We start from the raw sequence: 25817 nt of genomic DNA on the forward strand, positions 1-25817 counted from the left end.
TGATACCTTTGCCTTTCCAGTTAGAAAATAAAACTACTACTATATAATATAACATTTTAGTTTAGACAGTAAATATGTTAATAATTAAATAGTATTTTTAAGGTGATGTAACAAAATGTGTAAGTTTTTTATATCTAAGTAGATTTTGTTTTGGCTTAGCATCAATCAATGGCCAGTAAGACTGAGATATGTATATTTATTATGGTTGAATGTTTTTGTTTTTGTTTGCTTTCGTGTTCCGTTTATTTTTAAACACGTTTAGAATCCGTTTTCGATATTTTAGTGAAAACAAATATAGAATTGAATTGAATGTTACGCAGAAGTCAATCACTACATTTATACTAATATTATAAAGAGGAAAGATTTGTTTGTTTGTTTGTTTCGAATAGGCTCCAAAACTACTGGATCGATTTGAAAAATTCTTTTTCCATTAGAAGCCGACATTGTCCCTGATGAACATAGGCTACTTTTTTTAATTTTTTTTTTTTTGGTTTCATTTGTGTTTTTATGTTTCCTAAGCGAAGCGAGGGCGGGTCGCTAGTTTATACTAAGTGTGTTGTGTTAAAAAAGAACATACTATGAACAATACTGACGATACGTAATGTTAATGAATATGGATAAATTTATAATTTCTTTCGCTATTAGTCGGCATTGTGTTACGCTCTCTGGGAAAATGTATTAAGGGGGTGTTGTTTGCAATTACCTAGCAACACCCGTGCGCATTAATGTTGCCATATGAGAAATTAAAATACAAAATTATTAATGTGTTCGAATTAGCTTTTTTTACGATTGAAGAATTACTTCACTAATTAGTTTCACTAGGACAGCTGGGCGAGCAAAGGCTCAGCCTTGGCTGAGGGGTGGGATTTGCTAACAACCGCCCGATCGCCTCCGAAGGAGACCTAACAGCTCAAGAGCAGCTGTTTCGCGAATGAATCTACTACCGGATCGGAAACGCGACCCGCCGAGAAGATCCGGCGAGAAACTCAGTGGGATTGTGTCGTTGATTCAAATGTTACAGTATTCGAAACAAAGTGATGACAAATAAAAAAAGCGAAAATAAACCGTAAAAGAAGTTTTAATCATTTAAAAAGAAAAAGGTATAAATATGTAGTTTTACGTAGTTTGAAGGGCGGGGCAGCCGTTGTAACTATACTGAGATCTTAGAACTTATATCTCAAGGTGGGTGGTGCATTTACGTCGTAGATGTCTATGGGCTCCAGTTACCATTTAACACCAGGTCGGCTGTGAGCTCGTCCACTCATCTAAGAAAAAAAAAAACCTATTTGTGTAAGTGTAAAATTTTGTAAAATTTAATTTAAGAGCACAATATAATATTATGTTTTATTACAGTTTAGTTTGTCTTAGATTTAGAATGGCCTATTATTATTCCAATATTATTTTATGGTAATTTAACAATAGTAAAATGTGAAATGTATCGATTTGTGTATTTTAATTGAGTTATAACGGAATTATTAACACTAGTGCTGGCGCTTCGTAATAATAAAATCGATTATGTAAAAAAAAAAGTTTTTTTATTGCACCACAAACAAGAAAAATGAATTGTTTTCTTTGTTGTCCTAGAGGGGTTAACGAGCTCACAGTCCGTCTAGCGTTAAGCGCTTATCGAAGGCTACTTATATCAATGTCATCATGTCCTTTGAGATATGAGTTCATACTTCGTTCTATTGTAGCTAATATGCTACGTCAGTAAGAGCAACGCCATCTATCTTCAAAAGCAGAAACACAAATGTGGCCTTATCGTGAATATTCTCGATAATTCTAGGGCTGTCGTATCGAGTATAAAAGCGTTACAGAGCATGGCACGAAGTTAGTTAGTAATCGGAACTACTCGAAGCCAAACAGCTGACTAATGTGTATTTTCTTTGGAAACAGCGAACGGATCACTTGAAGCGAAGAAGACGTGAATTAAGAATTTTAAAGTGTTCGTTAAGTGTTCTAAGTGTTAAAACAGTTTTTGTAATTTATACTTCGGTAAAATTTTTATTTATCCCGAACCCCAGCGCATAACAATTAAGTCCTGCCCATCAAACCTAGACACAAGTCTAATTGGCTGTATTTGGTAGTAGTAATTCGATTGTTTGCAATGCCATAAGTAACGTGAATTGTACCAAATTTGGCTTTTCAAAACAATCTTAATTGCGACAATTTGGCGGAAGCGAAGTTCTGTGAATTGTTTTATTAATGTTATTTTAATGTTTCTTCAGGTTTAAATGTGTGATAACGATGGATTATTACCTGTTTAGCGTCTGTGAAAGCTCAAAAATGTGGGGAAATTAAAGTAAGCCCTTGGATTTCGCTGCTCGGGTTCTTCTAATAAGTCCACTGAAGAAGTCTGAGCTCGTTTCAACTAATTTCAAAGGTTTAAAGTCCCAAAGAAATAAATTTCGTCTCATTTCACTTTATCTGATATCACGGAATACATAATGTACATATCTGTTTAATAATTGAAGATTTTTATAAAATTTATACTGGCAACAATGGCGTCGCAAGAAGCCTATTGTCATACATGAAAAAAAGGAGGAACAATGTTCTTGGTTAATCACGGAGCTATGCGCATTGTTCTCCTGTATTAACTTACCTTTAGGTAACATTTTGAGAAAACGAAAATTTTCCTCTACCCTCTTTTTTAACTCGTTAACAGTACGGGATGTGATTTAAAATAAAAAAATCGATTTTTTTTATCGAGTCAGTATATTTGTTAAACAACTAGGACCGCTTACACTGTCACTCACAGACGATATCGTTCCAGAACCCCATTGCAAAAAGACTTATTAAAAACGTATTAGTAAAACTAAAAAAAAATCAATGGGGTAGTTATGAAACGTATATCGACAAAAATATTCGTTGTTACATATATATATGTATATCAAAGCGATAAGCAACTTAATAATAAGCTAAAGACAAAGATAGCACCTGAAATGGACGGACTTATTTAAACCTTATTAAATATGGCATCTACAATGAAAAGTTACGTCGACTGCTTAGTGCCTGTGTTTAGAATTACATAAAAGGATAAACTTCTCCAATATTAAGTGTATAATCTATGGATAAACTGCACGAACGAAAACATTTTCCCGCCACCATTGAAACAGTGTTGCAACTAAAAAAATCCTCATTCCGTATTTTTAATTATTATCCTCGAGGCTCTAGGCAAAGGGCATTATACACTGTAATCCTTATGTATTTAAGATTTATTTTGAGCACATCAGGGAGTTCCATTACCACAATCATTGTGGTGCACATAATTATTAACAGAATGAGGGCAAGTTACATAAATAAAAATAATGTTTTCCGATCAATCGGTTTTAGGCTAATCAATTACGTAATGCAAGGCAACCATTATTTTTCTTAAAATTATAATAATATAGCGTATTAAAGAAATTAATACAGGACAGTCATAACTTTGAAATTATCACAAATATTTAGTTATAAATATTATTAGGCGTTGTTTTTTGTCTTTTATATTTTCTGGATCAGTCAGATTGTTGATGGCCAGTAAGTACCCTGAATTGGTAATTGTTTTAAATTTTACTTTCAATGCACCTAATTTAATCACATAAAAATCTTAAATAACTATCACTAATATACTATAATGACTCATTCGTTGTGATGAAAATGAACACAACAGAATTGTATTTAGTACGTAAACCCATTGAAACGGCAGTGGTTTTTGTGTTGTTTTCAACCGTGACTCATAGAAAACTAAGTTTTATTGCAATTATTTCGTTTAATATCAAATTCGATGTATTAAAACCGATAAGTTCCAAATAAAATGGCACTTTCCCACAAAAACTTCACGACGACAAACTTTTTAAATATAAGCGGCAACGACGTTCTTTTCACACAAAAAAAAATTGTAAACCAATCGATTATCGATTTATAAATCGATACGACAGTTAATGACTATTTTTACGGCCGCGTCTTTTTTTTGTTTACGGCCAGTGTCCTTCCGATGTTTTAGCTTGTGTGTGAATAGCCGGTGTTAGTGTAAGGGCCGCTGTACAGGGAGCTGCCAGTCCGCGAGTACGCCTTCGGATTCCTTCGTCGAGCCAGTATGAAGGCGATAGCCGCTATGACGCACACCATCAGAATAACGCCGGCTATGCATATGCCGATGGCGAAATTGCGTTGCGAAATACATATCTCGTCCTCTTTCTGAAAAAAAGTTATTATAACTGTTTTAATCTAGAAATTATTCGGTACAGTACAAATTAGATGAAAAGTGACAATTTAATTTAGGCATGATTTAAGCATCGCGTAGATGACGCGAAAAGCTCGAGAATTTCAGTATTTTTAGACACAAATAAACTTTTTAATCTGGTTTTTATTATATCAGTTTATTTTTAATTTCGTTAACCGTACAATTGTCCGCTACCACGAACAACTAAAGTACTTAAAACAAACCAAAGTAGTTTTTTTTGTATCAATATTTATTTGTAGCGATAATAATTATATCGATATTATTTGTATCGATATTACTCATTAGTTGTGCCTTATATATATGTATATTTTTTATCTATGGTTTTGAGAGCTTCGTATCTGTCACATCGCGCTGGTTGATTTTATTTTTGCATTACCCATCATTCTGAAGGGAAGGGCAAAGAGATAATCTACCAAGCGGCCGTTACTGAACCGACGCTGCGAACATCGTTCCGGAATTGTTTCTGCGTAGACATATCCCGAAAATGTCGTCAGCATTCAAAATGGCCGCCGCTACGGTTGTCTAGATGACGTAACATTTATTTACCTTTTCGCTGATAACGTCGTCGTTGTCGAGCGAATCTGGCTCGTTGACATACAAGCCGGAGAAGAGTTCCACTGTCGCTGGGGAGCCTTCATCATCTGTGTCACGGCGGCTCCTTTCCTTTATCTTGCAAGGTTCCTATTAGGACACAATATGGACGTTAGAGATAATAAAAAAGAAGAAAATTCACGCATGTTCGCCTATACTAATATTATAAAGAGGAAGGTTTTTTTGTTTGTTTGTATAGGCTCCGAAACTACTGAACCGATTTGAAAAATTCTGTCACTGTTTGAAAGCTACACTATTCCCGAGTGACATAAGCTATAATCTTTTTTGAAAAAAATTAGGGATCCTTACTAAAACTCCAATAAGGTGTAAAAAGATTACCTAAAATATTCTTTACATTGCGTGCCCTGCGAAAACTATTGATGATAGAATAGAATAATGTACTACGACTTTGTAGAACACATTATTATTTACAAAAAGTGTTACGACAGCATATGTAACTATTATAATTATGCCGCAATAAGAGTTCTTTTATTTAAAAAAATAAAACAACGCCAAATATCGTTGATTTTTTTGTTAGACCCGAGCGAAGCCGGAGCGGGCCCCTTGTAACATATAAATTGCTAAATATTCGGGTGTCTTGACAAGCGGTCAATGGCAATCAATCGCAAGTCGTCTCAGGCTACTCAAGAAACTCCTACTCCACTGCCAATATCAGATCCAAACTGCCCACCGAGTTTCTTGTCGGATCTTCTCAGTAAGTCGCGATTCCGATCCGTTGGTAGATTAAGCGAAGCACTGCCCTTGCTAGGGCTTAGCGAATTTACCAGGCTGAGCCTAGTGAGCTAGGACCATCGGATCGAAATTGCGACCCACTCAGAAGATCCGGCGAGAAACTCAATGTGTTTATTTTCATTAAAACATTCAAACCCGCCTTTATATTGAACTAGCTTTTGCCCGCGACTTCGTCCGCGTGGAATAGTTCAAAAATTATTCTTTATTTTAGAACAGATTTGGTTAACATAAAAAACGTTATAGTGAGCCAACCTTAACATATAGACATATGCTGTCGCAGACTTTTTTAGATCTTTTAAAGGGGAACAATGCTGTCATACATTATTTTAGCGGAACTGTACCCATTTCTGCAGCGCGCGCAGCGGAAGCTCTCAAAAGGGAAAAAAACCCCGATTTTGAAACATTCTTTATTGGTGCTCCGCTTGTATTGGTCTTAGCGTGATGTTATATAGCCTATAGCCTTTCTCGATGAATGGGCTATCTAACACTGAATTTTTCAAATCGGACCAGTAGTTCCTGAGATTAGCGCGCTCAAACAAGCAAACTCTTCAGCTTTATAATATTAGTATAGATTTGTCTAAATAGCTCCGTGCCTTCGATAACAGATGGCGCTGTACAACTTTTACTTACGCAGTCCGTTGGGTGCTGCAGGTCGCACAACTTGACGGCACACGTGTAGTACACGCTGGCTGTGTACGGGAACTTGTGCGCGGGGTACGCCACGTGCGCCTCTTGCTTGTCGCTCGAGTATTGGAACATGCCCATTATCTCAGCGTCTAATGGACATCTAGGCATGCAAACAAACTTTGTTTAATAGAGAGTACAAAGAACGAGACAACATCATTGAAATATTACCCTCCCGACTAGGCGCGTCAATACCCCCGCCCCCGCCGTTCGCCCGATCACGATGTTCGACCAGCCCATACCGTGGGCCCCGAAGGTCAAATACTTAGGCGTCACCCTCGACAGTAGGATGACATTCCGCCCCCACATTAAGACGGTACGCGACCGTGCCGCCTTCATTCTAGGACGTCTCTACCCGATGATATGTAGGCGAAGTAAAATGTCCCTTAGAAATAAGGTGACACTCTACAAAACTTGCATACGCCCCGTCATGACCTATGCAAGTGTAGTGTTCGCTCACGCGGCCCGCATACACTTAAAATCATTTCAAATCATTCAATCCCGTTTTTGCAGGATAGCCGTCGGAGCCCCGTGGTTCGTCAGGAACGTCGACCTCCATGACGACCTGGACTTAGAGTCCATCAGTAAGTATCTGCAGTCGGCGTCCATGCGCCACTTCGATAAAGCGGCACGACACGAGAACCCTCTCATCGGGGCCGCCGATAACTACATTCCCGATCCTGCGGACAGAACGGAAAGCAGTCGACGTCGCCCAAAACACGTCATCTCGGATCCTCCCGATCCACTAACGGTGCTTTTAGGTACTTCAAGCACCGGTCACCGTTCTCGTCGAACCCGTCGCTTGCGACGAAGGGCTCGACGAGTAAATTAACTCTCAGACACAGCCCACTGAGTTTCTCGCCGGATCTTCTCAGTGGGTCGCGTTTCCGATCCGGTGGTAGATTCTGCGAAGCACGGCTCTTGCTAGGGTTCGTGTTAGCAACATCGTCAGGTTGAGCCCCGTGAGCTCACCTACTAAAGTTAGGGTTACGCTGACATAGCCTCTCAAGGCTATCAGCTTAGTTAGGAAAAAAAAAAAAAAAAAAATATTATGAAAAAGCACTAATCACATTAAGAGGTTTAAATAAGAAATTAAATTTTCTCAGACAAATGGTCTTTTTTTAATACGCTTTTATTAGCTTCATAATATGTATGTTTGTAACGGAATCTTTGAACATGATTTTGACCCCCTTCAAAACGTCGGATTAACTCGAAATTTGGTATATTTTTTAAGGGCCGATGACAATTTAATATTTAAAAAAAATATTGATGAAATTGAAATTCAACTAAAAAATGATAAATAAATAATAGTTTAAAAAAACTAAAAAAATACGCTTTTATAGAAAACCCAACTAAAAATAGAAAAAAAAGCGTGGGGTGAATGGTATATGTAGTTATAAATATTTTATGAACAGATATGAGTAGTAGGGTTATTTTGATAATATCCTGAACAGTACCACACGCTTTTTTCCAAGAAAATCATTTTTTCTTACACAATTTTTAATGCAAATTTAGAAAAAAAATCTATTTTTTAGTTGGATTTTCTGTAAAAGCGTATTTTGTTAGTTTTTTTAAACTATTATTTATTGGTACTGTGATGTATGTGTTCACGGCTCGCCCGTTGTCCGTATCGTTATTCAATTAAGAAAGTGACTGTGTCATGGCAGATATAGGCAATTTGGTCACCAGACACGGACTCTGCGCGGACTTACAATGCGCCCCACCTGCTACTAGTAAATGTTAGTTCGTTTGAGAAATCGGTCGCCCTTTCTTCGGTGAATCCTTCAGTCGCATTTTATGATGCCGCCATTTTTATGAAACGTTCGGTAATCGCTCAATTACTGAGAATAACAACAAAAAATTGTAGGCAACGGCTTGGCTCTGCCCCTGGCATTGCTGACGTCCATGAGCGACGGTGGCCATTTACCATCAGGTGGGCCGTATGCTCGTCTGCCTACAAAGGCAATAAAAAAAATATTAAATTTTAACTACCCATTATCAGCGATGAGGGTCTGCTCCGACCAGCCCAGTCCATCCTTAACAGAACACTCGGAGACCAGCAAACCGAACCGCCGCTGTTTCTCCAGCGCCACGACCAGGGTTAATGTGTCGCCGATCTTCACGTTTGATGCCTCCTAGAACGAAACAAAAATGCATGTTAAAACCATTATAATAGTAGTTTTAGTTTATTGGTCATTAGCTGACCCGGCAGACTTTGTAGTGCCTCAATCGAGAAATAAAAGACCTATACTTTTGTATAAAATAAACTTATTACAAACAAAAGGAATCCTTCCTACGGGGGACACATCAAAGGAAAAACAAAATTGTTATTTTTATTTCTTTCCGAGCATTTTCATGTTTATCTACCTTTTAAACCTTCTCTGGACTTTCACAAATAATTCAAGACCAAAATTAGTCAAATCGGACCAGCCGTTCTCGAGTTTTAGCGTGACTAACGAACAGCAATTCATTTTTATATATATTATAGCTAATTGGTATGTAATGAACCAACATTGCCTATAATAAGCAATATCCAGATTATGGTTTATATGACATAGGTCCAATGGCTTTTTTATCTCCTCCCAGGTTGGCAAATTAAGTAATGACCAACCGTATAACTATGTTAATAGGTCTCGCCTTTTCAATTGGAAGACGCGCTGTTTACCCACTAGGCAATCAAAAAGAACAAGTCTACTTTATCGATTACTGATCTACAAACTGCCTCTTTATTTTACCTCTTTATTTTTAGGGTCACCCTTATATATCTTCATCGTGGCAGACGGCAACAATCCTGAATCCTCGTCAAACTCCTCACTGGAATCAAATCATTGAGCATGTCATTTTTTTTCCCAATAAAATCTCTTGTAAGCTCCCCGTGTTTGCACTATATGATTTCAATTTAGCTTTTTATTTATTTATTTATTTATAACTTCTTATACTATAAAGTATAAAGGCGGACTTAATGCCATAGGCATTCTTTAACAGTCTACCTTAGGGGAGTGCAGAGATGAAGCTTGGTAGGTGTAGTGTGAAGGTGATATTACTGAAACATAATAATATGTGTTTATATAACATACAGCCCGAGATATGCTCTAGATTGGCCTAGACTAAACTGCGTATTTCTGCAGTGACGCAGTAATGCGTCGGTTTGAATGGCGGCGAAGACTTACTGTGAGCACTGACACTTAAGATTAATGTCTCGAAGTGGGTTGATTAATTTGTAGTCCGTTGGGACGTAAAATCACCCGGAATTTCTATTGTAGCACCATTAATATATGACAGATGCCAAAAAACATTATAAGGAAATGTATGATTCTTCCACAGCTAACGACAGTCAAGTAACCGTGACCGGTGTAACTAGTTTCTAAAAATAGTATATATTCACTAACTTGTCATTAAAATCATCGGATAGTGAATTGGTGAGTCTGTCGGCGTGGGCCCTCGGGCGGTACACGTGGAAATGTGTGAGGTCGCGGCGCCGGTACCTGCACCTGACGTGGTAGCCTCGACCCTGGCCGGTCACCAGCTTCAAGTGCGGCTGAACTATGATGTTGTTGTAGTACTCAACTGTGCCGTCGTCCTGTGAAAATAAATGTAATCTTAAATCCTTGAGCCACCATAGTACACGGTACGTGCAATTAAGAACGATTAATCGTGCTTATTTGTAGAAAGAAACATACAGTATTCGTATTCTTTTGCCAAAATGGTTTTTTAAGACGATTCTCGGTAGAGATCGGTGTCTGTACCTAAACCGATCCCTTGAGGGTCACAGGCTTTTTGGCGGGAACGCAAGGAATGAAGTTGTGTGATTTGTTTTATTTTGTCTATTTAGTGTTTCTTCAGGTTTAAATGTGTAATAACGGTGGTTTATTAACTGTTTAATATCTGTGAAAGGGCACAAATGTGGGAAAATGAAACAAAGCCGCTGGACGTAACTTCCCGGGTTCCAATGACTACCATTTTACTGAGATTATATTTTATCCTATCTCATTTCATTTCACTCCATATTATCAATTTTCATAAAAATAAGAATATAAATAAAAATAATACATGACCTAAAGGTCTTAGTTAACAGGTCATAAAAATCCCTTTAAAAAAATTCAGGTTCACATACAAAGATATGCAACCCACATAAATATTGTGCTTTTGCGTCTAATCTTTGCGTTTTGGTTCTTCATTTCGTGATTTTAGGGCACTGTGATATCGTATAAACAATGGAATTTCCTTGGATTAATAATCGAATGAAAAATAATTAACATCACAAATAGTTAATTACATAGTGACAATATTGTATACAAGAATGTAACCTCTGCTTTATCACATAGAAATATCTCTTCCAGGTTCAAGTAAGCCGATGACTGGTTTCCCAATAATTACAAAATTCATTGAATTCCTTTTAAAAATTCCAAATATATATTCAAATGATGTACATCCGTTTTTCGTATATAAGCGGAGGGTGCACCGTCTCGCCGTGCCGGATGTGACGTAACCGTCTATTGTTGCACAATGTCGGAGCATGGACACCGGCCCTTATTACACTGTAACTCATGTACGTAATTTAGTGTAGCATCGTCCTATTTATGTTTGTCTCAAAACCGTTGTGTGTCTCGATTTGAAGCTTGCGTATTAACTAATTCCGAACTATCAAGCTATAAACGCTAAGTGGAAGATTTCTCCCTTATAACCCGACTGTTAATAAATGACTGGGTTAAGATATTCATAGCGCTCTAGATCGTGTCCGTATTAGAACTACACCGTATCAACCAGGTATACGTTGACTATTTCAACGCGAAGCTGTAATGCGTTCTGGTTTGAAAGGCGGGACAATCATTAAACCAATAACAACTTAGTAGACCTCATGCGTTCGTGCACCTGTCTGTGCAACAATATTTTTAATTTTTTTTTTGCTTAGGTGGGTGGACGAGCTCACAGCCCACCTGATGTTAAGTGGTTACTAGAGCCCATAGACATCTACAACGTAAATTCCGCCACCCACCTTGAGATTTGAGTTCTAAGGTCTCAGTTTAGTTACAACGGCTGCCCCTTCAAACCGAAACGCATTACTGCTTCACGGCAGAAATAGGCAGGGTGGTGGTACCTACACGCGCGGACTCACAAGAGATCCTACCACCAGTAATGTAAGATGTTAAAGGTCATTAAATTACTCCAGACGCTCTCGCCGGAGGCACGATACTCACCCGAGACAGAACTCGGGCAAGTGAGAGGAGTTTCTGCGGTCAACACTACAACCAGATTCGCAGAACAACCCAAGGACGTTCAGCCGACGGAATCCGAAGCATAGCAGATTTTTTTGTATAGCAATAAACCTCAGTTAACCTAACTTAACCGTAAAACGCGCTATGATGAACGCATCAGTTTCAATTACAGGGAAATTAGCTCCAATGGTGGATCCGTTGGTTAATAAGACAATGAAATCTAACTAATTTAATCCTAGCTTGTGAAAACTTCCTTTTATTAAATTTTTATTTATTTTTATTTTTTTAAGCTGCCCACAGGTTGTTATTACTGTGTGCTTATTATGTTTTGTTTTCGGGTTCACCATTTAATTTGATTTTTATTTTGTTTTTTCTTAAATTTTTATAATTTACTAATTTTACTAATTTATATCATATTCTGAGTATGTACACGCGTACGGAGTCTTCATTCCCGCAAAGAACCAAAGGGAAACGGGGGTGACTGAAAATCAGCGCTGTTCAATTTATCAACCTTGAACAGCAATAGCTGAGCCACCTCCTTTTGCCTTTTTCTCTTTTTTTTGCTTTTCTTTTTTTTTGTATTTCATTTTATGATGTGAAAGGCAATAAATGATCTTTATTATTATTATGTGTATTAAGCACTGCCACGCTTGGGAAGACGGCAGGACACACTCTGGCGAGGTGGGCAACAATCGGCCGGAGCGTTAGGGACTATTGGGAGAGAAACCGGCGAACTATACGGGTATTGTCGAGCAAGACTGCTTTTTGCATTTGGGCCACCACCGACTTTTTGTTGAGACCAAGCCTCTCGAGATGTTTTGAGAGGCTTTTAGGGACCAAACCATTCACCGACACAACTACCGGGGTTATTTCTGTAGATACCACCCTCCACATGTCGGTCACCTCGTGCGCCAGGTCTAAATATTTGGTATTTTTATCTGCCTCGGCCCGCACGAGGTTCTCGTCGTAGGGGATGGTGATATCCACCAGAAATACCCGAGACTCCGTCCGGTCCATCAGCACGATATCAGGCTTATTCGCAAGAATAGTCCTGTCCGTAATGATGGGCCGGTCCCAGTAGAGCTTGGCACGGTCGTTTTCTCGTTATTATTATTATTATTAAATCTCAAAAGACTCCAAAGCGTCCGGTGGGTCAGTTTAATAAATTAAATAAAACGACCACCAATACCAATCGGTCAGCAATCATTGACTCTAACAATTTGGTTTGCGAGACGAATCGAATAGTGTACGTTATATTATAAGGATTTAAATTTATTTGATAAAATTAAAATATTAAAATCGATTAAATTTTTTTCTCAAATATCTGTCTGTACAAATGGTGAACTCCTAAAAATTTTCGGGTTTCTTTGTGCTTCTTGTTCTTCTTTTACCCATTTCGCTAAAGTTGGTAAGGTTCCCAAGCGTTTCATCACCAAAAAATTAACTTCATTTGTTAGTCTTATTAAACAAGTAAGCATCGGCTGAGTATTTTAAATCTCACAAAACAAGTTCTTTTAAGTTTGCTCTTTTATAATGTGTCCGCATACGGTCAGAGTATTTTGCTCACGCCTCCGCAACTTGCAGACAAGGCCGATTGTAAAGGTCGCTTGTAATGAAATGAACTAAAATGTTTCGATACATGTTTTTATAAATCCAGTCCGCTTTGGTTGTCTTGAATAAGTGAATTAAAATATGTAGTTGAAAGGACTCATGCGTCATCTATTGCCATTTCGAGAGTAAAATCCAAAAGCTACTTTGAAGTTTCGAAGGCATGTACAAAATCCCAACCTTCGTCTTTTTATTTTAAATTTTTTTTATTGCTTATATGGCTGGACGAGCTCACAGCCCACTTGGTGTTAAGTGGTTACTGGAGCCCATAGACATCTACAACGAAATGTGCCACCCACCTTGAGTATAAGTTCTAAGATCTCAGTATAGTTACAACGGCTGCCCCACCCTTCAAACCGAAACGCATTACTGCTTCACGGCAGAAATAGGCAGGGCGTTGGTACCCGCGCGGACTCACAGGTCCTACTACCAGTAATACTACTAATAGCGTCTACTTCTGTTAGCCTATAGCAGGACAGACCTTATGGCCACCAGTCATATTTTGACAGACATTAACTTTGTCTGTAAAATAACTAACTTTGTGAGTCCGCACGGGTAGGTACCACCGCCCTGCCTATTTCTGCCGTGAAGCATTAATGCGTTTCGGTTTGAAGAGTGGGGCAGCCGTTGTAACTATACCTTAGAACTTATATCTCAAGGTGGGTGGCGCATTTACGTTGTAGTTGTCTATGGGCTCCAATAACCACTTAACGTCAGGTGGGCTGTAAGCTCGTACACCCGTCTAAGCAATAAAAAAAATTACTAGAAAACAATGCTTAGCAGCTAAAATGAAACGTAGCCTGTATTATTTCCTAGGATTTTCAAGGTACCTTAAGAAATCCTTCTTTAAAAAAGGTTCAGTTGTTGGCCCCTTAATATTTAGCATAGAGACAGAGCTATTGTCATGTTTATATTATTAATGTAGGGATTAATAAATTGTCCTTTAAAAAAGTATTCTATTTTTTTGAATGCTCTTGTAGTGGTTACCGTTGCTATGGACATCAGCAATGCCAGGAGCCGAGAGCCAAGCCGCTGCCTACCGTTTATACACCTTTGGTTTAAAATTATTAATAATAAAAATTCGACGTATACTTGACATTTCAGTTTTTGAGAGCGCGAGTCGGTGGCTTTTCTCGTAATGTTGTTTTTATTTCCAATAACTCCATTTAGTTGTCATTGCGTGATAATTAACTCTAATCGTGTGAGACCACGCAATATTTGGGGGTTCCAGACACAGCATTCCACTGCCCATCCCGAGATATCAGCATGAATTTTCAGTATCTTTGGTAATTGTAATTCCACTTTTCAAAGGACAAATCTGAGCGGACCCAACGCTTATATCTACTGGGCGCGAAGACCATCATACGGACTACTTATTTTAATGAAATATAAAACTTCTACATCAAGAATAAGTGTATTATCGTATAAAACTTAAAAGGATTTTATGAATATGCGAGAAAACCCGTTTGGTGATTTCCAAGCGACCTCGTTATGATAAACAGTTTTTTTTTTATATAATACTTGACTGTTTTGAAATGCGCTACGATGATTCAGCTGACTTCGGAGAGGCTGTATTATCCAACGATGTGTAATTATTGTAAAAGGGAAATTTAATAATACAGTTTTTATTTTAATATATGGTGAGCTTAGGGAAAATGAATAGTAATTGTATATATAGAATAGGGATCGCAGCGTATAAAATAATATTTCCACTGTTCCAAAATCTTCTGTTATTATAATTAAAAATATCTACCGTCTTCGCCATCTTCCTTTTCTCTGTCATTCCCTTTCTGTTCACATCTCAACGCCACTCTTTTTCCACTTTCACACTTTTTTCATAGGTCCTGTTCTTACCAATCCTACATCATATTTAAAAGTAGTTTTTATTTTTATTTATTGAATACTAGCGACCCGCCCTTGCTTCGCTTCGGAAACTGTAATTTATTATTGATTTCTCCACTATTTAATGGATGTTATTATAATATAAAGCTTCCTCTTCAATCACTCTATCTATTAAAAAAAACCGCATCAAAATCCGTTGCGTAGTTTTATAGATTTAATCATACATAGGGACAGACAGATATAGGGGCAGAGAAAGCGACTTTGTTTTAAACCATGTAGTGAAATCGCGGGACTTCCGCCCTCCACTGGGGATGGTCGGCGGGGTATGTCGGAGTCAAACCGACTAAAGCCTCCTGTCGCTCAACAAACCCACGTCCGAACCTCGCATGAGACAGAACTCATGAAAAGGCAAAGGGGGGAAAGTGAAGCGTTTAGTGCGGAGCACATCTCTCCCATCACCCTCCCCCTAATTAAAAGTACTATTACTTTTTTATTGTACGTAACAGCTCTCGTGGACACGGACGATTGTAAAGTAAGCTAATACGAAACGTCCGAAGTAATGTAAGGACGATTAAAAAAGGCGACCGTAATCTATATATTAATACGTGAAGCAAAAACTTTGTATCTCTTTTTACGAAAATTGCGCGGACGAAGAAGTATGAAATTTTCCACACTTATAGAGAATATAGAGAAGAAGTGCACAATACTAATATTTTTTTAAAATAATGCATAAAAGATACATTAAATCAGTAAAGAAAACATTACACACACTACATACCATGTATTTGACGCACGCACGCATACTATTTATTGTCAAACTTTTGTTCTTGGCGTCTGTTGTCAAATTGAGATTAGATTAATTAATATCGTTTGTCTTTGTTTATATTTTTTATAGTGTAGTCTTGGCGAAATTTGTGATTATAGAAGTATAAAATACAATCATAATAGTGTACAAACTTACAATTCCAATTAATTATAGTCGAATTTCGACTACTGCGGGACCTCTAGTAATTTTAATTATGTGTGCTAGTCGCGATGTGCGAAAGTGCATTTAACGGTAAGCAGGGTTGCGATCTCTAGCATTGTCCGAGATTATCAGAGACCGCATATCCCCCGTCACACTCATCGCATTTAAATCCAATCATTTCTTATTAGATAAAAATAAACAAGAAATAACCTATGGTATTTTTTTTTGGGTATTCGTGATTCCTAGACACAATTAAAACTGCTTTTTTTGTGATTGAAGGATTACTGGTGGCCCGGAGGCCTTCCCAGTTTTTACCAGGACAGGTGGGGGAGCAGAGACTCAACCAGGAGGGGTGGGATTTGCTAACAGCTGCCCGAGCACCTCCGAAGGAGACCTAACAACTCAAGAGCAATTGCTTCGCGAATGAATCTACCACCGGATCGGAATCGACAATTTCTACTTTACGTCGAATGACCCAATAGACAAGGAGAGACTAAACCGTACAAGTATTTATAATAAATAAATACTGTTTCTTCTATTTGCCCTGATCCCACTACAACCGTAGATACCCGCAGTAGCGCTTGCGCAGCATATTTGCCCGGAGCCAGCGCTGCTGACACTGCTCGTATGACATGGTGCGGCATCCGTCCTTAAGATTTTTAAGTTTTTTTCAAATATAGAGGGGGTGTAATGTACCCCGACCCGCTTAGCTACTTACTATGCAGTTATAGTAATGAGCAACATACGTTAGTCAGTCAGTGGTTAACGTACAGCGATCCATCGCGGTCGCCTACGCGAATAAACATGTAATTATACGCAGTGTTTTATTGATCACTCTGATGAGGTTTCTGGAGGAGAGCGCACAACGAACAACCAACAAACAACCATAGCACACACCTCCTTCTTCTCCCTAAAAACCTCACACCACTATGTGGAGTGAGTGCAGTATGTCCGCTTTTTTCATTCAGGCCTATCATACGTCATTTCTGGACTTACATCGCTCTCTCGCGTATCCTCATTCACACAGTCCATTCAAGTCTTTTTGGGACGCCACTTCCTCACATTACCGTCTACTTTCATACTCTAGGCCTTTGCGCATAGCCCGTATCACGATAAACACATAAATACCATTCTGTTATAATCTAAATGACATAACCGTTGACAGACATAGCGATTGCACGTTAACGAATATGACCTCTTCGACAATAGCCGCCAAGTGCTTTATGTAATCGTTACACGAAGAAGCGTTGAGTGTGTGAGTCCCAATCTCAGGGCCTGGTCTGCCCACTGCTTTAAAAGTTTTCTTTAATGATAAATAGTCAATAGGCACCCACTTGGAATTGTTGTGTTCTCATCAGGATTATCAAATATGGGCATCACTGCGATAAAGCTAGTGTAGTCCGGTCTCTGAATTGGCCGTCATTGGTTCTACGAAAAATATCGATTTATTTAAATGACTCGCGCGCCATCTACCGCACCATCCGAATAAAATAACTCTTTCCATCTCTATGGACAAAAGATCGTTAATTTTTATTTATGTACACCCCTATAGGTTTGAAGGGTGGAACAGTTGTTATAAAATTCAATTGAGAATTCCACCTCAGATGTCTCAAGGTGGATGAAAGCATTCGTAGTTGTTGCCTATGTTTTTGTGGGTTGACCTAAGTCCACTCAATATAAAAATTTCCCGATTTTAAATATTCCTTGTTTAGCTTAAAACGAGCCATATTGATTTAAACAACAAACATGAATCTATTCCAAGTTTATCATCGCTCTAAGGAGTGCGAAGAGGAAGGTTTGTATTTGTACACATTTGATAATTCGATTAAAACACAAATAGTGTTGATTCTTATAAATTCTATTTAGATAATTTTTTTTTTTTTATTTTTTTTTTATTGCTTAGATGGATGGACGAGCTCACAGCCCACCTGGTGTTAAGTGGTTACTGGAGCCCATAGACATCTACAACGTAAATGCGCCACCCACCTCGAGATATAAGTTCTAAGGTCTCAGTATAGTTACAACGGCTACCCCACCCTTCGAACCGAAACGCATTACTGCTTCACGGCGGGAATAGGCGGGGTGGTGGTACCTACCCGTGCGGACTCCCAAGAAGTCCTACCACCAGTGATAAAATACGTGATATATTACGATAAAATTATATAAATAATGTCGAAGTGACTATTCGGATATATTGTGTTGATTTTATCCGCACAAAAACCACAATACCTGTGAGGACAATCCAGAGAACCAACATTCAAATATTAAGTTGAAAACAAACATTAGTCCTAAATAAACGTGTGGTTTCCTTCTATTGTTGCGAACAGATAACGTAGAACAATGAAACAGCTATAAAAACTATTTGATTAAATCTTTTCGATAAAAGCTGTGAATAAAAAAACGGAACCATGTTTTCGTTGCGAGCTTAAAGTGTGTTTGGAAATAAATTCACTTATTTAACTTAGATAAATAAAGTTCTTTACAGTATTAAACTATACTAGGTATAATAACCGGCAAACTTCTTGAGCATTTGTCGACGTAGTGGGGGTAAGTTTGCGCATGGTACACTCACGTGCAAAAACATTACTTACTCTGCGTCATAATGCTATTAAATTATTAAAATCAACATATGTATTTATTTATATATTTATTAGAACATCAACAAAACATATAGGTTAATAATTGTAATAATTTAATCTTGGGGTAAAATAGATATTCCTTCTATTAAGTCAAAACTAGAGCTGTTGCCAGGTCTTGGTTCAGTTGAAGCGAAGCTGGTATTTGTAATTTTTTTTTCGTTATCATAATCTTGACCATCATCATCATCACTGTTTTCATCACCCGAGTCGCTATCATCGTGATGAGTCGACATAGGGCTCATCGGCGTAGTTTACAACTCGGTCGATTCGGTCTTCTTTTTTGTCTATAATTAATTATTTTTTGAAGATATTCGATTCGTAGTAATCGAATGTTACTTTTTTCATTTACCAGCTTCCGATTATTTTCTGTTCTTTTTTTCCATCTGAAGCCTAGCTCTTTCATAATTCGTCGTAAGCTTAATTCCGAGCCATTGAAATTTATATCTTCTTTAAATTTTTCGAAGCCTTTCTACGGTATGGAGTTTCGCTGCTTGTTATGTAGTTATTATGATTACATCTTTTTATTACAGATTGAACGAAACTATCCATTCCGGTAACTTTCTTCTTCCCTGATCTTTTCTTACCCGGAGTCCGAAACACGGCGAGCAAGCCAGAGCCTTTAGCTTCGTTAATAATGCACCTAACAGTACTCACTGATGTTTTTGTTGCTTCCGAAGTCTGTTTTAATTTTTCCATATCATTCTTCCCCTGTTTTATAATGAAGCAATATACGTCGTACACAAATTTTCTACCCTTTCTTTTAAGTACTACACCAGTTTGTCACGGCATAGTGTATGTTTTATAAAAAATCAACAAACACTCAACAAATAGCAATGGCAACAAAGTCCACAAGCAATTATAACAAATAACTTAACGATTAATAACGATAGACTTTCCACTGTACGCAAGCGTACTTTTGGGAGCAAGCGGAATGAGGGCGCAGTGCGGGACGCAGGGTTCGACTGATCTACCAATAACGCGCTCGATACGATTTCCCCTGCCGTCGCGCCTCACCCTCACCACCAAAGTGATCTAAAATTCGGTTCTGCGCAGTCAAGGTCATTTGCTCACGAAGTTTGCCGATTACTATATCGCGACGGATTACACATGGATTACTGGAACTAGGGAGAAGCGAAAAGGGACGTTAGTATTTGTAGACACTTTACAATTCAATTTAAAAAAATCAAGGTTGCCCAAATAACTACCCAAAGATACTACACAAGGACTACTCTATCAATAGTGAAAGGGCTAATAAGAAGACGAAGGATAAACGAAAAACTGGTCGCCATTGGTTACCCGAGCCCATAGACATCAACAACGTAACTGCTGGCTTGAGACAAAAGCTCTAGGTCTCAGTTCTACAGTACAACGGGTGCCTCGACCTTTAAGCCGGAAAGCATTATTTTTCGCGGCAGAAATAGGCGGGGTAGTAGTGGACCCACAGGAGGTCCTACCACCAGTAATTACGCAAATCATATTTTTGCGGGTTTGATTTTTGTTACACGATGTTATTCCTTCACCGTGGAAGTCAATCGTGAACATTTGTTAAATACGGATTTCATTAGAAAAATTGGTACCCACCTGTGGGATTCGAACACCGGTGCATCACTAGATACGAATGCACTGGACATCTTATCCTTTAGGCCACGACGACTTCAATACTTGCATGGTGTAGTCCACTAAAGACGTAAAGTGTAGTCTACTTGCATGGACTACACTTTAAGTCCCGGGGAGAGTCGTAGGATGAAAGACCACCTATATCCTTCCCACGGCTTGAATGATTTCCCAATTCATACCGAATCTCGTTAAAATCAATTTGGCCGTTATAACCTAACATAAAGATGTATTTAAACTACACAAATGCATACCTACAGATTCTGAAATAAATACATAATCGTCTCTATCTCGTTTTTTCAAAGTAGTACCACTTCCGAGACTCTTGATGACTATTAACTGACTATTTATTTATTCTTTCGTGTAGATAAATTTAAAATAGAATTAAATTTCTTTGAATTATATATTATTATACATATGTATATAAACTATGATTATGTAAAGGTCATACGCGATCACGTCATCTTGATTAGTCACACGAGCGGAGGCGCTCGCGTCCTTGCGTCACGACACTATGCGGGCTAGTGATGTACTATGTAAATTATCGATTGTCTATATCCACGATTGATGCGATAAATGTTAATTAGGTAGGGAGCGGTTTGGCTGAGCTCTTGGAATTGATGATGATTATCGATGACAGTAATCAGGCCTTACCAGGTTGGTCGTATGCCAATTTAATATACTTATTATCCTTGGTATTGTTTTCAGTATTCGCCCGTGTATTCAGGGTTGTGTCTTCGGAGTTCAACGAGTGACTAATCCATAGACACAAGCCACTGTGTTTCTCGCCGGATCTTCTCAATGAGTCGAGATTCCGGCAGTAGGTTCAGAGAAGCACTGCTCTTGATAGGGCCAGTGTGAGCCATTCCTTCAGGTTGAGCCCGCGAGTTAATCTACCGGTCTGCGCGTAGTTGGAATAGCTCCTTGGGTTAGCAATGATTAAGTGGTTAGGCCCACCTGGGTCTAGTAGTTACTGGAGCCCATAGACATCTACAACTTAATTGCGCCACCCACCTTGATTATATCTCAAGGTGGGTGGCGTGGTTTAATCATTCCGATGTTTTAATATATCTTCAAACGGCAAACTATAGCCAACGGTTTCTATATACTTGGGTAACCAGCTATCAGCAGATGGGCTCATAAATGATTATCATTAAAAAAAAAATCGATTCACTTACGATTCATAACAAAAAAAAGAAATTTGCATTACATCGATAACGAAATATCGATACGTACCGCAACGCTAGCTAGAGCCTCGTGACTGTGAACGTAAATGTATCGATAAACTGTCAAGCTCCACCCTACGTTTTACTAGCTTCCTGCATGAATAATATTATATAAATTGTTTAATATATAACTATTTAGTTTGTACAGTTATATATTTTTTTTAACTTAAGAAGATGTAGTGCTTGCCAAATATTACACAGGGTAGGTAGCTTGAATACTGAGAAGGAATAAAGACAGTCGAAGTTTTATTCATACGATGTAACTCCTTGATTGTGGAGGCTACGAGCGTGTTTGCTTCGGGAAAATGATTCGTATGGTACTGCCATTTGACCGAGTACCTAAGGATTTCAACCATTGTACCTACATCGTGCCTATTTCTGCCGTGAAGCAGTTATGCGTTTCGGTTTGAAGGGTGGGGCGGCCGTTGTAACTATTCTGAGAACTTAAAACTCATATCTGAAGGTGGGTGGCGGTATTTATGTTGTAGATGTCTATGGACTCCGGTAGTCAGTTAACATTAGGTGGGCCGTGAGCTCGTCTACCCATGTAAGCAATAAAAAAAAACATATAAAACGAAGAATTTAGTATTTACTTTTTTACGTTTAATCGCGATTTGAAATAAGTTTTGTATCGACTTATTTAATAATATATTATTCATTATCGAATTCTAATACCAAAAGAGTATATTCCACTTTTTTTTCTGTAAATTATTTGTAAACTATAGTTGAATTTGAAAAAAATAACCAGTATGAAATTTCAATTAATGTCAATTTAATTCACAAGAAGAAATATCACTAAATCGGAGTATTAAAACGCCGCAGATTTAAAAAGTGTAATATTCAAATACTTTAAAGAAACACGAAGAACACAATAATTTTCGGATTTCCCATTCGGTTACTTTCATAGTCTTTACATACATAGTCTTTTCTGTGTATTTATAATTAGTAATGACGCAGACTTAAGATTTAAAACTTTATAAACTTTATATACGTGAGGGAGTCCATATAGAGTCCCTTCTTTATTTCGCCGTAAAGTCGTGTTTTATGTAATTAACACCACAGTTGAAACAACAGAAATTTTATTGTTGTAGCGGCATAAACAATACTAAGTTATTATAATAAATTAGTTATTAAACACAATATAAATAATTTTTTCGTTTTAAATTTTTGGCGGTAAAAAGGTCCCGTGACACAGACTATATTCTTTTTCCCACCTCCCGTGCGTTCCGGCTTACGCATCATGAAAAGGTGCGTTCTGAAACGCCACATACGTTTTGAAATTTGAACACTTTAACTTTATAATTAAATACAATCTAATTAGAATAAGTACACTTTAGTATCCAGAACAATCATTAATGGTTTTTTTTTGTCAATAACATCTTAAAAACAGAGTATGTCCAATTAAAATTCATATCCTTAAAGTACAATAATCTATATATCTATATATATAAAAAAGAATTGCTGTTCGTTAGTCTCGCTAAAACTCGAGAACGGCTGAACCGATTTAGCTAATTTTGGTCTTGAATTATTTGTGGAAGTCCAGAGAAGGTTTAAAAGGTAGATAAATATGAAAATGCTCAGAATGAAATAAAAATAACAATTTTCTTTTTCCTTTGATGTGTCCCCCGTCGAACGGATTCCTTTTGTTTGTTTTAAGTTTATTTTATACAAAAGTTTAGGTCTTTTATTTATCGACTGAGGCACTACGAAGTCTGCCGGGTCAGCTAGTCTCAAATAAAAATTGTTAGTAAAAACAGTAAAAAAAAATTATCATCATCAAAATCCTCAATGAATGTTTTAGAGCGCACTCATAAAGATACATCGACTTGTCGCTTCCTTCTCAACCTGTCGAATTGTTGATTCACAGCACGCGTTTCCGATCCGGAAGATATTACGCAATGTGTTACTGGTGGTGGGACATATTGTGAGTCCGCGCGGGTAGGTACCACTGCCCTGCCTATTTCTGCCGTGAAGCAGTAATGCGTTTCGGTTTGAAAGGTGGGGCAGCCGTTGTAACTATACTTGAAACCTTAGAACTTATATCTCAAGATGGGTGGCGCATTTACGTCGTAGATGTCTATGGGCTCCAGTAACCACTTAACACCAGGTGGGCTGTGAGTTCGTTCACCAATCTAGCAATAAATAAAAAAAATTACAACGACTTGTCCGACGAAGGGAATTCTTCAAAATCGTTCGAGCGAAGAATGTGATCAAGACGGCTTTGGGGCGGTTTTGCTTCTAGCGTTACCGATTTTGTAATGGCCGTTTCCAATCAGTTTACTCTAGTTTGTCTTTGAGGGTAGTTAGAAGAATGCAAAAATAGTGTAATTAACTTCATATATGCATAGATATAGCATGGGAGAAGGCTGTGTGGTTACCTAGAATAATATAATCTCCTATGTCTTCCCATGGATGTAGGCGATGAATGATTCATAGGAGACGCGGTAGTAGTGTTCTCTCAGTATTACATCAGCGCAAGGCAATCTCCAACAAGGAATTGCTATTGGTAGGACGTACTGTAAGCTAGCAAGGTTAGGTACCAATATTTTGACTATTTCTGCCGGGAAGAAGTCCAGACTAAAGGGTAGGAATGCTGCAAAACAAATACAGTAGAGACTTAGATCTAATCTTTCAAGATTATCCTATTCAACCAACACAAAGTGCAGTGTGAGGGGTCAACTCACACCAGCCTGACATGGAATTAATTAGTCGTTGTAAACCCTAAAACCGCGCCACCAGATTGGTCAATACGCATGCATTAAATCTTAAAAGTCTTTGAAGAAGGTACGCGGATTTGAACCTTAACTGCATCCACCAAAAAGCCGTGATGTCGTAACGATCAGTTTTAACATAAATCACCCGAATCTCGTTACGCTACAAGACAATTTGCTGGTCGCTATTAATGAAACATATTACTTTTTGCTTTTATAACGTGACGATTTCCAACCAGAGGTGGGCGTTGTTTGTACAAGTGAATAAACAATGTCACTTGTATGAAGCGTATATTATTATATAAGTAATGATGTAACGATTATGAAAGGATTTCATAAAGGTTTGAAATAGTTTTAGAATGGATCAGACGCTGGTACTTGTGTGAAGACTGCGGTCTTATTTATACTGTGGAGTCAAGAACCACAATCACGTCTTCAGCTTAAGAGCCTTTTGGGCCTTCTATGAATAACATGCACTTGAGAAACTAGCGCAATCAAAGTAGAATTTGTTTTGAGTGAGATCTCGCAAAGAACCGAATTGCTTTGCAGCTAAAATTGGATGAATTGCGGTCGTGTACGGACAGGTCGATGCGTCCTATAACCATGAAACCATTTAAAATATTACCGTAAAAACTACATAGACTGACTCCGTGGAGCAGTTAGCGCCATCGACTGCTGGACGAAGAGTCGTGGGAGATTTGCTAGTAATATTTTATTGTATGGTGCTCTTTAAGGCCTGGTGGTAGGACTTCATGTGAGTCCGCATATCCGTATATCTCAAGGTGGCTGGCGCATTTACGTTGTGGATGTCTATGGGCTCCAATTAACACCAGGTGGGCTGTGAGCTCGTCCGCCCATCTAATCAATAAAAAAAACGTAATTTATGACCTTTTAAAAATGCATCACTCACGTTATCAGTGGACATGGTATTGCAGCCCTTCAAAGGTACGGTGTACTGTAAGTCTCCCCGCTCTGCCACGTATTCTCGGAGACAGCTCGAATTACTCCCAAGCCCAGCAGGGTAGACGATCCCATTGAATATGTCGTAGATGCTGTGGACAGATTAGATTAGTTTTTTTTTTGCTACCTATGCTGATAGCTTTGAGAGGCTATATAAGGCTCACGGGACTCAAGCCGGAGTGTTGTTAACACTGACTATAGCAAGAGCAGTGCTTCGCAGAATCTCCACCGGATCGGAAACGCGATCCACTGAGAAGATCCGGCGAGAAACTCAGTGGGCTGTGTCTATGGGCTAATTCGCTCGTCGAGCCCTTCGTCGCAAGTGACGGGTTCAACGAGGACGGTGACCGGTGCTTGTGGTGCCTAAAAGCACCGTTAGTGGATCGGGAGGATCCGTAATGACGTGCTTTGGGCGACGTCGACTGTTTACCATTCGGTCTACAGGATCGGGTATGCAGTTTTCAGTGGCCACGACAAGAGGGTTCTCATGTCGTGCCTGTGGACACAGTATTTGTCGCCACCCACCTTGAGGCTTGAGAGAGAGAGACAGTATTCTTTATTGTACACCAAAAAACAAATAAACAATAACATTAAATACAAAAAAGTACAATTGGCGGTCTTATCGCTAAGAGCGATCTCTTCCAGACAACCACGAGGTGGACAAGAATCATTTGGAAATGAACTACGCGCGGTGTACCAATACAGTGAAATATATATACATATATGTACACATACATACATACATAATTATATCCGTAAATATGCATACAGTTAATACACA

The 25817-nt window shown here is 38.3% G+C and overlaps 1 protein-coding gene across 1 annotated transcript in view; it reads right to left on the bottom strand.

Moving 5' to 3' along the window:
- Positions 1 to 3548: 3548 nt before the first annotated feature.
- Positions 3549 to 25817, bottom strand: part of pio (zona pellucida domain-containing protein piopio) — a 68641-nt gene continuing 46372 nt past the window's right edge. Inside the window, exons 4-10 of the mRNA XM_028172873.2 lie at positions 24987 to 25128; positions 9643 to 9833; positions 8989 to 9067; positions 8246 to 8388; positions 6200 to 6356; positions 4772 to 4906; positions 3549 to 4179 (exon numbers count right to left, since the gene is read on the bottom strand). Of these exons, the coding sequence (XP_028028674.2) occupies positions 3982 to 4179; positions 4772 to 4906; positions 6200 to 6356; positions 8246 to 8388; positions 8989 to 9067; positions 9643 to 9833; positions 24987 to 25128 (1045 nt within the window). The 3' untranslated portion in view covers positions 3549 to 3981. The remainder of the gene's footprint in view (positions 4180 to 4771; positions 4907 to 6199; positions 6357 to 8245; positions 8389 to 8988; positions 9068 to 9642; positions 9834 to 24986; positions 25129 to 25817) is intronic.

This window comes from Bombyx mandarina, chromosome 02, assembly GCF_030267445.1.
Source record: "Bombyx mandarina strain Sakado chromosome 02, ASM3026744v2".
NCBI lineage: Eukaryota > Metazoa > Arthropoda > Insecta > Lepidoptera > Bombycidae > Bombyx > Bombyx mandarina.